At 45.5% G+C, this 12,846-nt stretch overlaps 1 protein-coding gene across 10 annotated transcripts in view; it reads right to left on the bottom strand.

Annotated features, from left to right (window-relative positions):
* The window catches only part of SBF2 (SET binding factor 2), a 639,223-nt gene that overhangs the window by 43,347 nt on the left and 583,030 nt on the right, over nucleotides 1-12,846 (bottom strand). For all 10 annotated transcript variants that reach the window (XM_006129312.5, XM_006129315.5, XM_006129314.5 and 7 more), the window contains 2 exons: nucleotides 10,032-10,133; nucleotides 7,615-7,800 (listed from right to left, as the gene is read on the bottom strand). In XM_006129312.5, the coding sequence (XP_006129374.2) occupies nucleotides 7,615-7,800; nucleotides 10,032-10,133 (288 nt within the window). The remainder of the gene's footprint in view (nucleotides 1-7,614; nucleotides 7,801-10,031; nucleotides 10,134-12,846) is intronic.

The following is a 12,846-nucleotide window of genomic DNA, read 5'->3' as shown; positions in this document are numbered from 1 at the left end:
CCAAACTCCCTTCCACACCCCACACTCCTGTATCCCAATCTCCTGCCCCAAGCTCCTTACTGCACCCAGCCTCTGTCCCAGACCCCACACCTCCTCCATAGAAAAGTCCATCCCTTGACCATTTACCAAAATCTTGGAGTGCCCCCCCATCAAAACAAAATGCAGGACTATGTAGCACTTTGAAGACTAACAAGATGGTTTATTAGATGATGAGCTTTCGTGGGCCAGACCCACTTCCTCAAATCAAATAGTGGAAGAAAATAGTCACAACCATATATACCAAAGGATACAATTAAAAAAATGAACACATATGAAAAGGACAAATCAAATTTCAGAACAGAAGGGAGATGCGGGAGGCGGGGGGAAGGTAAATGTCTGTGAGCTAATGATATTAACTTTCGGCACATGATAGCATTTATAAACCTCAACTACCCACCTGGAGAAATAAAAAAGCAAATTGAAAGAGCCAGACGAATACCTAGAAACCATCTACTTCAAAACAGACCCAAGACTACAATAGAACACCAACAATAGAAAACCAACAATAGAACACCACTTGTCATCACCTACAACCCCCAACTTAAATCTGTCCAACACATTATCAATAAACTACAGCCTATACTGGAACAGGATACTAAACTTCAAGAGGCTCTGGGAGACAGATCCATAGTCTCCTATAGACAACCACCTAACCTCAAGATGATTCTTACCAACAACCACAAGACATACCACACTAATACCAACCCCGGTACCTTCCCTTGCAACAAACCCCGTTGCCAGCTTTGTCCACATATTCACTCTGCTGATACCATTATTGGATCTAACCAAGGGTGTGTCTAGACTACATGCCTCCTTCGATGGAGGCATGTAGATTAGCCAGATCGGAAGAGGGAAATGAAGCCGCGATTAAAATAATCGCGGCTTCATTTAAATTTAAATGGCTGCCCCGATCTGCCGATCAGCTGTTTGTCGGCAGATCGGGGGAGTCTGGACGCGATGCCCCGACAAAGAAGCCTTTCTTCATCGACACAGGTAAGCCTCGTGAAACCAGGCTTACCTGTGTCGATGAAGAAAGGCTTCTTTGTCGGGGCATCGCGTCCAGACTCCCCCGATCTGCCGACAAACAGCTGATCGGCAGATCGGGGCAGCCATTTAAATTTAAATGAAGCCGCGATTATTTTAATCGCGGCTTCATTTCCCTCTTCCGATCTGGCTAATCTACATGCCTCCGTCGAAGGAGGCATGTAGTCTAGACACACCCCAAGTGAGTTATAAGATCAAGTACACATATTCCTGTGCATCCAGAAATATAATTTATGCTATCATGTGCCAAAAGTGTCCGTCTGCTATGTACATTGGACAAATGTCTCAGACACTTCGCCAAAGGATCAATGCCCACAAAACAGATATTAGACAGGATCACAAAGAAAAAACAGTTTCTTGCCATTTCAAACAGAAAGGACTTAATTACCTGCATCCTGCTTCAAAAGCCTTTTAAAACTGCCCTTGAAAGAGAATCCTCTGAACTGTTATTCATGCTAAAATTTGACACTTTACGCCGGGGTCTTAACAAAGACTCTAGTTATCTTACCCATTACAAAGTTAGCTTCCCCAATTATCACCTCTAATATCATTAGCTCACAAACATTTACCTCCCCCCCCTTGCATCTCGCTTCTGTTCTGAAATTTGATTTGTCCTTTTCATATCTGTTCATTTTTTTAACTGTATCCTTTGGTATATATGGTTGTGACTATTTTCTTCCACTATTTGATCTGAGGAAGTGGGTCTGGCCCACGAAAACTCATCACCTAATAAACCATCTTGTTAGTCTTTAAAGTGCTACATATTCCTGTATTTTGTTTCAGTTACCCTAGACTAACATGGTTACATTTCTATCACTATCCCCCATCAAAAATAATTACTCACCCTTATACTATATCATATACTTAGTTTACAGCCTTTTGCTAAGCAGAGGGTACAAGGTGTAGAACACATAATGCACAGATTAAAAACTAATGTAAAAGACAAGAAACACAAACTACTGTGTAAAGAATATGTGTTCAAAATACTAATAACCTGTATCACTTCCTAAGCAAAAAATAGGGAAGAAAGAAATACACAGTACCATATATGGGAAGCTGCTACTGTATTTTAAAAATTTCTATATATTTCTTAGACATTTTTTTTCTAAATGATACTCACTAGCCAATGTAATAAACAGATAATTTATTTTTATATAAACATGAATTTTGGTAACTCAATGGCTTATCCTAGAAAAAATAATTGATTTTATAGAGAAATGTAGTTTGGAGTGTAATAGAAACACTTAAATTGGCCAAAAAGATGAGAGAAAAGGAGGGTTAGGTAGTATCTTTAATTAGAACAACCTCTATTGGTGAGAGAGACAAGCTTTATAGCTGAAGAAGAGCTCAGTGTGAGCTTGAAAGTTTTTCTCTCTCACCAACAGAAGCTGAAGATATGCCCCCCCCCCCCGTCTTTAATCTCCTTGGATCAACACTGCTACAACAATACTGCATTAAAAAAAATGAATAGGAAATGATCCATGTGTGGTGGCCCCCTTCAGATGCTTTATGAAAACTGGCTTTTGAATATAAGTATACACAGTGCTTTTTTTGTAAGAAAAAAGGTGCCGATACTCCAGGCTCAAAGTTGAGGGGAAAACAAAAAAGCTGTGCCAGGGCCAAATTGCAGCTGTGGCCCCTTTAAGAGCCACGTGTCCGCGGTGCACTTCCGTCAGGAGCCAAGCCACCCCAGGAAACAAGAAATAGATGCCAGTATGCCAGAGGGGAATCCCATTCAATTCAATTAAGATGGGAAAATAGGTGCCGGTACACCGTGCCGGGGTGTACCATGACAAAAAAAGCACTGAATATACATAACTCAGAGGTGCTTTGAATAAAATGCCTCACATAACCTGTCTATTACAATGTTACAATCTGCTGAATAGGTATCTCTTATTTTGGTGCATGCATCATTCTTGTACATGAAGTGGGAGACTGTTTACAGCCTCACACTGTTTACAGCATGCATCATTCTTGTACATATGAAGTATGAGACTGTTTATAATTTTAAATGTGCTAATGAGAGTCATCGCTGGTATCCCCCAAGCCATAACAACTTGGTGATCAACTTAAGAACTTGTAAATAGTCTTGTTTGTCCTTTAAGTCAAGAAGGTGGTTGGGCCTAAGAAAACATGTGACCATACCACCTGGTACTGGGATCCATTTTTGAACCTAGTAGTTTTTCACAGAAGGGGGAGTAGATGTTAAACAAAAGATACCCATCCTGGGCAGGTCATGCAGTGGCCTTTGTCTTTTACTAACCTGGAAACAGCAGGGCACAAAGGACAGAAAGAGGGCTGGGGGCCAAAGTCAAAGTAAAGAAGTTGTTTCTGACTTGAATATTATACCTGATATAAGAACAGCTCTTTAGGGTGAGACATTTCTCAGTGGATTAGAAGTAGCTATGTGTTTTCTATTCATTTAAATGTAGTAACTTACTTTCCCCTCTCTGTTTTTACTTGCAACCGCTATTGTTTGTACTTAATAAATACACTTTTGCTTTCTATCAGGCCTAGTGTAAAAATTGTCACTGGTGGGAACAACCATTGTGCATCTCTCTCTTTCATTGTTAAAGGGAGTTTACCTGATGAGCTTTCCATGTGTAAAACTTTTACACAGGGAAAGACAGATTTTTTTGGGGGGGAGGGGGAGGTTGGTGCCATTTGGAGATTGGTTTCCTGGGTGCTGTGCCCAAAACCGCATCCTCCCAGAACTGAAGTGGTTCAGTGGGGTCGGGAAGGAATTTTCCTCCAGGGTAGATTGGTAGAGACCCTGGAGGTTTTTTGCCTTCCTCTGTAGCATGGGGCACATATCACAGCTGGAGGATTCTCTGCATCTTGGGGCCTTCAATATCTGAGACATAAGTGAGAGGATTATTCTAAGAGGGGTGGGTGAGATTCTGTGGCCTAATCAGTGCAGGGGGTCAGACTAGATGATCATAATGGTCCCTTCTGACCTTAAAGTCTATGAGTCAATGTCTGTGTTGCTCTGCGGGATGGGAGGTGAGGGGGGAGGAGGAATTACCCCAACTCTGTGCCTTGTCTGGGGGACACCAGAGGATCTGCCTCAGCAAGACAGGATGGCAGGGAGCCCCAGAAAGTATGAAGGCAGGTGTCAGTGGCATGAGCAGCACACTGGGGAACAATCCCAAGGGGACGTTTATGAACGCACCCTATCATTCCATGCTTATCTAAAAATTTCCTTTTTGGAGTAATAATGTCCACAGACCTGGTACAATGGATACTTCAATGTTCTTGCAGCAGAACCAGACCTGTCAAGTCACTGGCAGCAGGGGAACATGCGACAACTCCAGGCCCTCCCACTCCTCTGGACCCCAGCCCCGGGCCATGTTAGTGGCTGTAACTCTAGCTCCTGAGTCAGCGGGGAAAAGCTTTGACTGAAAACATGCTGACTCCCTGGTGTCAGCTCACTCACCTTAGAATCATAGGATCTGTGGACTGGAAGAGGCCTCAGGAGGTCATAGAGTCCAGTTCCCTGCCCAAAGCAGGACCAATCCCAAATAAACCAGCCCAGCCAGGGCTTTGTCGTGACACTTAAAAACCTCTAGGAATGGAGATTCCACCACCTCCCTAGGTAACCCATTCCAGTGCTTCCCCACCCTCCTAGGGAAATAGTTTCTCCTAATATCCAACCTAAACCTCTCCCACTGTAACTTGAGACCATTGCTCCTCATTCTTCCATCCATCACTACTGTGAACAGCCTTTCTCCATCTTCTTTGGAACCTCCCTTCGGGAAGTTGAAGGCTGCTATCAAATCCCCCCTCACTCTTCTCTTCTGCAGACTGAACAAACCCAAATCCCTCAGTTTTTCCTGATAGGTTATGCGCTTCAGTCCCCTAATCATTTTGGTTGCCCTCCACTGGACCCTCTCCAATGCGTTCACATCCTTTCAAGAGTGGGGGGGCCTAGAACTGAACACAATACTCCAGATGTGGCCTCACCAGAGCCAAATAAAGGGGAATAATCACTTCTCTGGATCTGCTGGCAATGCTCCTCCTAATGCAACCTAATATGCCATTAGCCTTTTTGGCTACAAGGTCACACTGTTGACCCATATCCAGCTCCTCATCCACTGTAATTTCCAGGTCCTTTTCTGCAGAACTGCTACTTAGCCAGTCGGTCCCCAGCCTGTAACAATGCTTGGGATTCTTCCGTCCCAAGTGCAGGACTCTACACTTGTCTTTGTTGAACCTCATCAGATTTCTTTTGACCCAATCTTTTAATCTGTCCAGGTCGCTCTGGACCCTATCCCTGCCCTACAGCGTATCTACCTCTCTCCCTAGGTTAGTGTCATCTGCAAACTTGCTCAGAGTGCAATCCATCCCCTCATCCAGGTCATTAATAAAGATGTTGAACAAAACTGATCCTAGAACAGATCCTTGGGGCACTCTGCTAGAAACCGACCGCCAACCTGACATCGAGCCGTTAATCACTACCTGTTGGGCCTGACAGTCTAGCCAATTTTCTATCCATCTTACAGTCCATTTATCCAATCCATATTCCCTTAAGGTGTTGGCAAAGAATATTGTGGGAGACCGTATCAAAAGCTTTGCTAAAGTCAAGGTATCCCATATCCACAGGGCCAGTTACCTTATCATAGAAGCTAATCAGGTTGGTCAGGCACGACTTGCCCTTTGTGAATCCATGTTGACTATTCCTGATCACTTTCCCCTCTTCCAAGTGCTTCATGCCTACCACCTCCAGGCTGCAGACCTGCGAGAGGGACTGGGAGGCCCCCAAGGAGGCCACTGCAGAGGGCTGATCTGTGGATGGCCCTCTCTCTGCAGCAGGACCAGGCAAGGCTTTCCCTGGGGGAAGAGACTGCCCCAACATCAGGGAACAAGTCAATGGGGTCGCCAAGGGAGAGCGAACTGAGGGCCAGAGGGGGTATTTATTAACTGATATAGTAGTGCCACTACAGGAGGCTCCCCTGCTAGCCCAATGGGTACTGCTAAAGGAAAAACTTCCAATGACATGTGCATGCAGTGTGCACAGCTACATGGAATAAACATGACGAGCACTTGAAGAAGAACTTTGCTTCTCTTTGTTTTTGTATGTAGATTCACAATTCCAGTGGGAAAAGGCACCACTGTGATAATAAAGTCCAGTTGTTCTCAACAAGAGGTACATATACCCCTGGCGGTATATGTATAGAGATCTTTCAAGAGGTACATCAAATCAATTAGATATTTTCCTAGTTTTACAACAGGCTACATAAAAAGAAGTAGTGAAGTCAGTACCAACTAAAATGTCCTACAATGACTTGTTTAGACTCCTCAACATAGCCTGAAATGCAAGTACAATATTTATATGTCATTTTTATAGTTCTATGGTAAAAATAAGAAAATAAGCAATTTTTCAGTAATAGTGTGCCCTGACACTTTTTAAATGGCTGATTTCCGTAAGCAAATAGTTGTTAAATGAAGCCAGTTATCCACCCACCTTTTAGTAGCCCCATCTAGGTCGTATAGTAGCCCTTCACCATTTCAAAGCCATCTATAAAAGAGGATGCCAGTGCATGCCCCAGTGAACTCTGGTTTGAACCTGCCTTGGGGCACACAGTCTTACTTGGTGATAAGGAAACAGAAACAGAAGCTGTCTTTTTCTTAGAGGACATAGGGAGTAGTTTGCTCCTCTTTTAATGAGGAGTTTATCTTTGTCGTCCTCATGTCTCCGTTTAATGGAGTCCTTGTGTCTGCTAGAGGATTTCCAGCTTGAGAGCGCTGGTGCCAGCAGGATACTATCAGAAGGTTCATGTCAGTGAGTTGGGGATTGGGATAGGACAGGACCACACTGAGGTCTCAAGGACATCTCTATTAAATATTTGCCTAGTACAAGGAGATCCCACTTTTCAAAGGAATGTGGGATTCTGCAAGGCAATACAGGCAGTTCTAGCAAGGGTCCCTAATCAGAAAGAACCAGAGATAGGACAGACAGGGCTTGAAGTATGAAATCTTGGGCATAACAAATGGTGGGAGAACAAGGGGGAAGGAACCTACCAAACCCTAAACTAACTAGACTTAACTAAGCTAATGAAAACTATTGACAAAATGATGTAATTATTATATCACTTTCTGTTTCCAAAACCAATGGAGTGAATTGTCTCCTCAAGATTAACTGCAAAGCGAAGAGCTGGCAGCCGCATGTAGGACAGCTAGCATTTTCTTTATAGACAGTACATTCACTTTCTACATCAGTTAAGTAAACATGAACTCTTTCTTGTGATTTGAGGTCCTTCACGTACTATAGGAGGCTTGCCTCTAACTCACAGAGCTTCTATTTAAATCTCTATATAAATCACCTTACATGATACACAATACCAACTACCACTATTTAGAAAGAATAGTCTATGTTCTATCATTCTATCAATAACATCACTATGTTCCCTCTTTCCCCCCAAAAAGGGCACTCTCTCACAAGAGTGAAAGAGAAAGTCCCTATTTCTTCAGTGATAGCACCCACATTTCCATTTTCTAAACACTGAACAGGCATAGATTTGTTATGCTTACCTGATGCACACAGTCCAAGAACTGTAAGAAAACGGGAGCAAATCCACTGCCCTGACAATTGAGGGTCACACTGTTCCGCTGATTGAACTTGTGACCAAAAGAGAGCCATTCTTTTTCCACTAACATTCGGAAGCCTTCAAGTGTCCTGTAAAATGGGTCACTGAGTAATTGTGCAAGAGACACCACCTAAATCACAAAGCAGAGTGCACTGGCATTAACATTAGTTACATCATATTTAAAACTACAATTTTGTTCAACAAACTGAAATATTCTAAACCTGGGGAGTTACTAGATAATAAAGATGTTAAGTACTGAGTAAATGACTAATTGAGTACTCAATACAATTTGTATCAAGTACATGATTAGTTGATAAGGGGACCCGGCACACCGGGAGTTGGTCCGGGAAATGGCGCACTGGGAGTAGGTCCAGGACTCTGCTCACAGCGGGTCCTGCACTGTGCCTCTGCTTTTTAAACGTAGAGCCAAGTGTCTCTTACTACATTTAAAAGGCAGAGCTGCTTGCACTTGCTCCTGCTCCCCCACCCCGCTGCCTCCAATATACAGGCAGTAAAGGGGAGGGGGAAATGCGTAGTTGACTCGACTACCTGATAAGCCTAGGCTTATTGGGTAGTCAACTATTGGATTACTCTTTTACATCCCTACTAGATAAATGATTTACAATGGCAGAAATAATCCAAATTTGGATAAGAGAAAGTTTCATTTCAGAGCTTCAACTAAACTGAGGTTTTATTGAATAGGGAGTATATGGTGGGAGTGGCGGGTTGAGGAGAGGAGGGGCGCAAATCTGAGTGACTACAGATTTTGGAAGTCATTACAATATTTGCCAAATTTTAATTAATTTTTAATTTAAAACATACATTATCAGACAAGAATGACAAACATTTAGAAAACTGGTGCTGGCCATCTCAGCTGGCAAAGGATTGTAGAAGAGGACCTGGAAGGTGGGGGATTATTCCTTCTGATGCCATGTAGCTGTAGCCCTTCCTTTATCAGATACCAGGTAGTGGGGCTCTGAAAGGCTGCACTGAGCCAAAACGTCCCTCTTCCTGCTCTGTCTATACTTATACCCCCCCCCCCCCCGTTCCTCCTTGGTAATTTAAAACTGGTTACTTGGACATTGTTACATTTCATTTGTAGGGATGTAAAATCCAGTTTAATTAGTTAACCAGTTAAATGTTAAGTTTAAGTGGTTAATGGATTAACTGGGTTGGAGTGGTCCCCCTGCCTGCAGCAAGCCCCGTGGGGTTGGAGCAGCCTCCTGCCCGCCAAGGGCAATGGCTGCTCCAGATCTCACTAGCTTGCCAGTTAACCATTAACATCCCTATTCAGTTGTGCTTTTGTTTGTATGGCGCTATGAGTTAGGTTCTCAAATGATGTGATGGAATTATTGATTTGCTGTACGTACCATTTGGATTATAATGCATTTACGCAGGCACAATCTACTCATGCAACGAGCTCAGCTGCTGCTTTTCATATAATGTATGGTTTGTTTCACAAGATCTATACTTTGGTAATTTGCCCTGGGAGCAGATGTTACAAGGTCAGAACTGTATGGCTGTGTCTACACTGGCAAGTTATTCTGGAAAATCAGCCGCTTTTCCGGAAAAACTTGCCAGCTGTCTACACTGGCCACTTGAATTTCCGGAAAAGCACTGACGATCTAATGTAAAATCATCAGTGCTTTTCCAGAAAAACTATGCTGCTCCCGTTCGGGCAAAAGTCTTTTTCCGGAAAACTGTTCCGGAAAAGGGTCAGTGTAGACAGCAGAGTAGTGTTTTCCTCAAAAAAGCCCTGATCGCGAAAATGACGATCGGGGCTTTTTTGCGGAAAAGCGCGTCTAGATTGGCCACGGGCGCTTTTCCGGAAAAAGTGCTTTTCCGGAAAAGCGTCCTGCCAATCTAGACGCACTTTTCCGGAAATACTTTTAACGGAAAACCTTTTCCGTTAAAAGCATTTCCGGAAAATCATACCAGTGTAGACGTAGGCACTGTGTGTATATGGGAAAGAGTCTCTCAATCACACAGTGGTTGAGATAAGGGCATAATGTCCATCAACTCACCTTCTGTGCCAAAATGTGTTTCAACCACTAAGATAAGCAAAGTTCTCATGATGAATATTTGCTATTCATGTATTAGTCCACTCTTGGTTAGGCCCTTGAACTGTGTAGGGTTATCAGAACCACGAGTGCTTGTTTTGGATATTATTTTGAGTGCTTATTTTAGATTTGACAATCAAAATGGATGAAGAATCGTGACAGACCTAGGTACCTTCGCCTTTTCTTTGCTGCCAAGAGGGAGTTTGTTTAAAGTTATAATAAAATTATATCTACTTGGCCACAATCTAATGTTTGGTGTTTACCAGCTCCCACCATCCACATATTTGTAATAGCAGCTTACCTGTGCAGTAATATCCCAACCATCTTCCAAACAAACCATAACTGAAGAACCATTTTCAAGGAGCTCTGATATGACCACACCTAACTGCATTATCCTGTGAAGCTACATAATATAAAAAATAAGAAATATATTAGAGTGCAGAATTAAGCTGTTAATATTGTCAAATATTTAGTGTATCATTTTATACCATTCACAATATAAACTATGAATATTAAATATATATTATATATATTAATAAATATTGAATTATTTAGGAAATTTTAACAGGTTTACAAATCCTTATCAAGTAAATATCAGACATAAAACAATAATTATTACAATAGTGAAACATACTGCAATATAATAATCTTAATTTTCTATTTAATAAGATGTTACCATTTTATTGAGTAAGCATCCTTTATACTACCCGTGGGTATGTCTACACTAGCCCCCTAGTTCGAACTAGGGTGGCTAATGTAGGCATTTGAACTTGCAAATGAAGCCCAGGATTTAAATATCCCGGGCTTCATTTGCAAGTTCCTAGGCGGGCGCCATTTTTAAATCCCCTTAGTTCGAACTGACTACACGCAGCAGTCAGAAGTTAATCCGAACTAAGTCCTTAGTTTGGATTAACTGTTACTCCTCCTGGGCATGTCTACACTACAGCGTTATTTCGAATTAGCTTAACACAAAATCTAATTCAAAATAGCGTTTTTCTAATTCAAAATAGCACATCCACATTGAGTGGACCCTGAATCAAAGGTAAGGCTCGCCGGAACCAGTACCAGCAGGGCATCAGGGTTGGACTTAGTGTGTGGGGCTGCTACCTCAGGCTAGCAGAGGTCTGTGCTTAAAGGGACCCAACCCCCATCTTGGACATACAGTTCTCAAGTTTCTTTGCTTGCTGGTCTACCTCGCTGAGGGACAGCAAAGCATTTGTGTCTCGGCGTGCTCTGCTTGCCCTCACTAGGGGCACTATGGCACTGTGCAACATGGAACCAGACCTGCCCCTAGGGACTCTGCTGCGTCTCGTGGACACGTTGCTGGCAGCCTGGCTGCACTGTCTGCAGGCTGCCATCCAGGAGGACCATCAAGGGGCTGTCAGGATCCAGGGGGCCCTGCGGGAGAGCTTCCACCCTGAGGAGTGCTAACAGTCTCCCCGGTCTGCCCCACCGAGGTCTTGTGCCCCATTCCTCCCTTTCCTCCTTCCACTTACCCTTCCCTAGCCCCCCCTTCCTGATGTCAAATAAAATACACGTATTTTCAAAAATACTCTCTTTATTGAACACAACTGGGGAGGGGGAATGAAACTGTGGGGAGATGGGGAAAGGAGGTGGGAAAGGGCAGGAGAGAAGGTGGGAGAGGGGAGGGGGAAAACTGTGAGGACGGAGCTGGAAGGGGGAAGCAAGGGGAAAAAGGAGTAGGGGAAGCACAGGGCACCATGCTCTGCAGCAGGGCCAGTAGGTGACAGTTCCTCGCTCAGTCCTCCGCAAGCTGCTTCCAGCGGAGCTCAGGTCCTCCAGCATCCAGGCCTGGACGGTGCGGTGCAGGGCTTGCAGGGCCTCCAGGTGGTGGTCTCAGTACTCCTGCCACGTGGTGGTGGTCCAGAGCAGGCCACGAGTGCGGGCACATGTCCTGGGCGGGGTGGTGCATGAGCAGCTGGTGCAGCTGTAGAGAAAGAAGAGAAGTGGTCAGTTCTCCCTGGGGACACAGTGGATGATGCCTAGCCTCCCCCCCCGCAACATGAGGGCGACCATGCCCTGCACCGTCAAAGCTGCTGTGCTAGCACAGAGGCCATGGTCAGGATGTCTGGCTCTCCCCGGGACTGGGAGCTGCCCCAAGACTGCACCCATGCCCCTGTGCCGTGTATAGTGTGGCCAGGCAGGGGGGAGATGTCCCCTGCCTCTGTGTAGAGGGGGCATGTGAAGGGAGAGCGTCCTGCTGGGTCCTGCCCTGGGGTCAGGAGCATGTCAGGTCTCTTCACAAATGCATGTGTTTATTGGGCCATGGCCCCTGGGTGTCAGGCAGCTGGAGCCACCTGCCCAAGGGTGGCATGGCACGTGCTCGCATGTGCACAGGTGGCTGCGTGATCCGTGGGAGGCATGGCTCACACGTGTGGTCCCTGGTCTCTCTCCCTGCCTCCCCCCTGGGCAGGGGACAGTGCTGTCACTTACCCAGTATGGCCTCCCTGGACGACCCTGCCGACTCTGGTGCCAGAACAGTTGGTGGTGGCCCCCTCCGGTGTGCCCGGATCAGGGCCCTCCAGTCCTGGCTCGCTGCTTCCCAGGCTGGCATAGACCGCCCCGCCTCCCAGGAGTTGGTTGACGACAGAGAAGTAGGGGCAGGTGGCAGCCCCTGCTGCGGCGCTGCCCCTGGTGTACGCCTGCCACAGCTCTTTGACTTTCAGGTGCACCTGCTCCTGGATGCGCCTGTGTCCCTTTCGGGCCATGGTGGCCGCTATGTGGCCGTAGACGGCCATGTTCCTCCGCCTAGTGCGGAGATCATGGACGTTGGTGGCCTGCCCCCAAACCTCAATGAGGTCAATGACCTCCGCACTAATCCAGGAGGGTGCGCGCCATCTATGGCCCCTGGCTGGCCCCTGGGTGCTGGGGGACTGGGCGAGGGACAGCTGGCTGTCACTGGCTGCCTGGCTCATCCTGGCGTCACTAGGTCAGGGCAGAGATTACTGGCAGGCCTGGCTCTGGCAAGTGCCGTCTGGCCAGAGTCTACCCCTTTAAGGGCCCCGGGGCTGGGGGAGAAGAGAGGAGTTTTCCTGGTTTGGCCCAGAGTGGCCACCAGGGGGAACTGGGAAGGGCTGGAGGCCCCCTAATTTGAA

The sequence above is a fragment of the Pelodiscus sinensis genome, chromosome 5 (genome assembly GCF_052426305.1).
Source record: "Pelodiscus sinensis isolate ZL-2025 chromosome 5, ASM5242630v1, whole genome shotgun sequence".
NCBI lineage: Eukaryota > Metazoa > Chordata > Testudines > Trionychidae > Pelodiscus > Pelodiscus sinensis.
The sequence above is the reverse complement of the archived record's forward strand: the minus strand, read 5'-3'. Positions and strand labels throughout refer to the sequence as shown.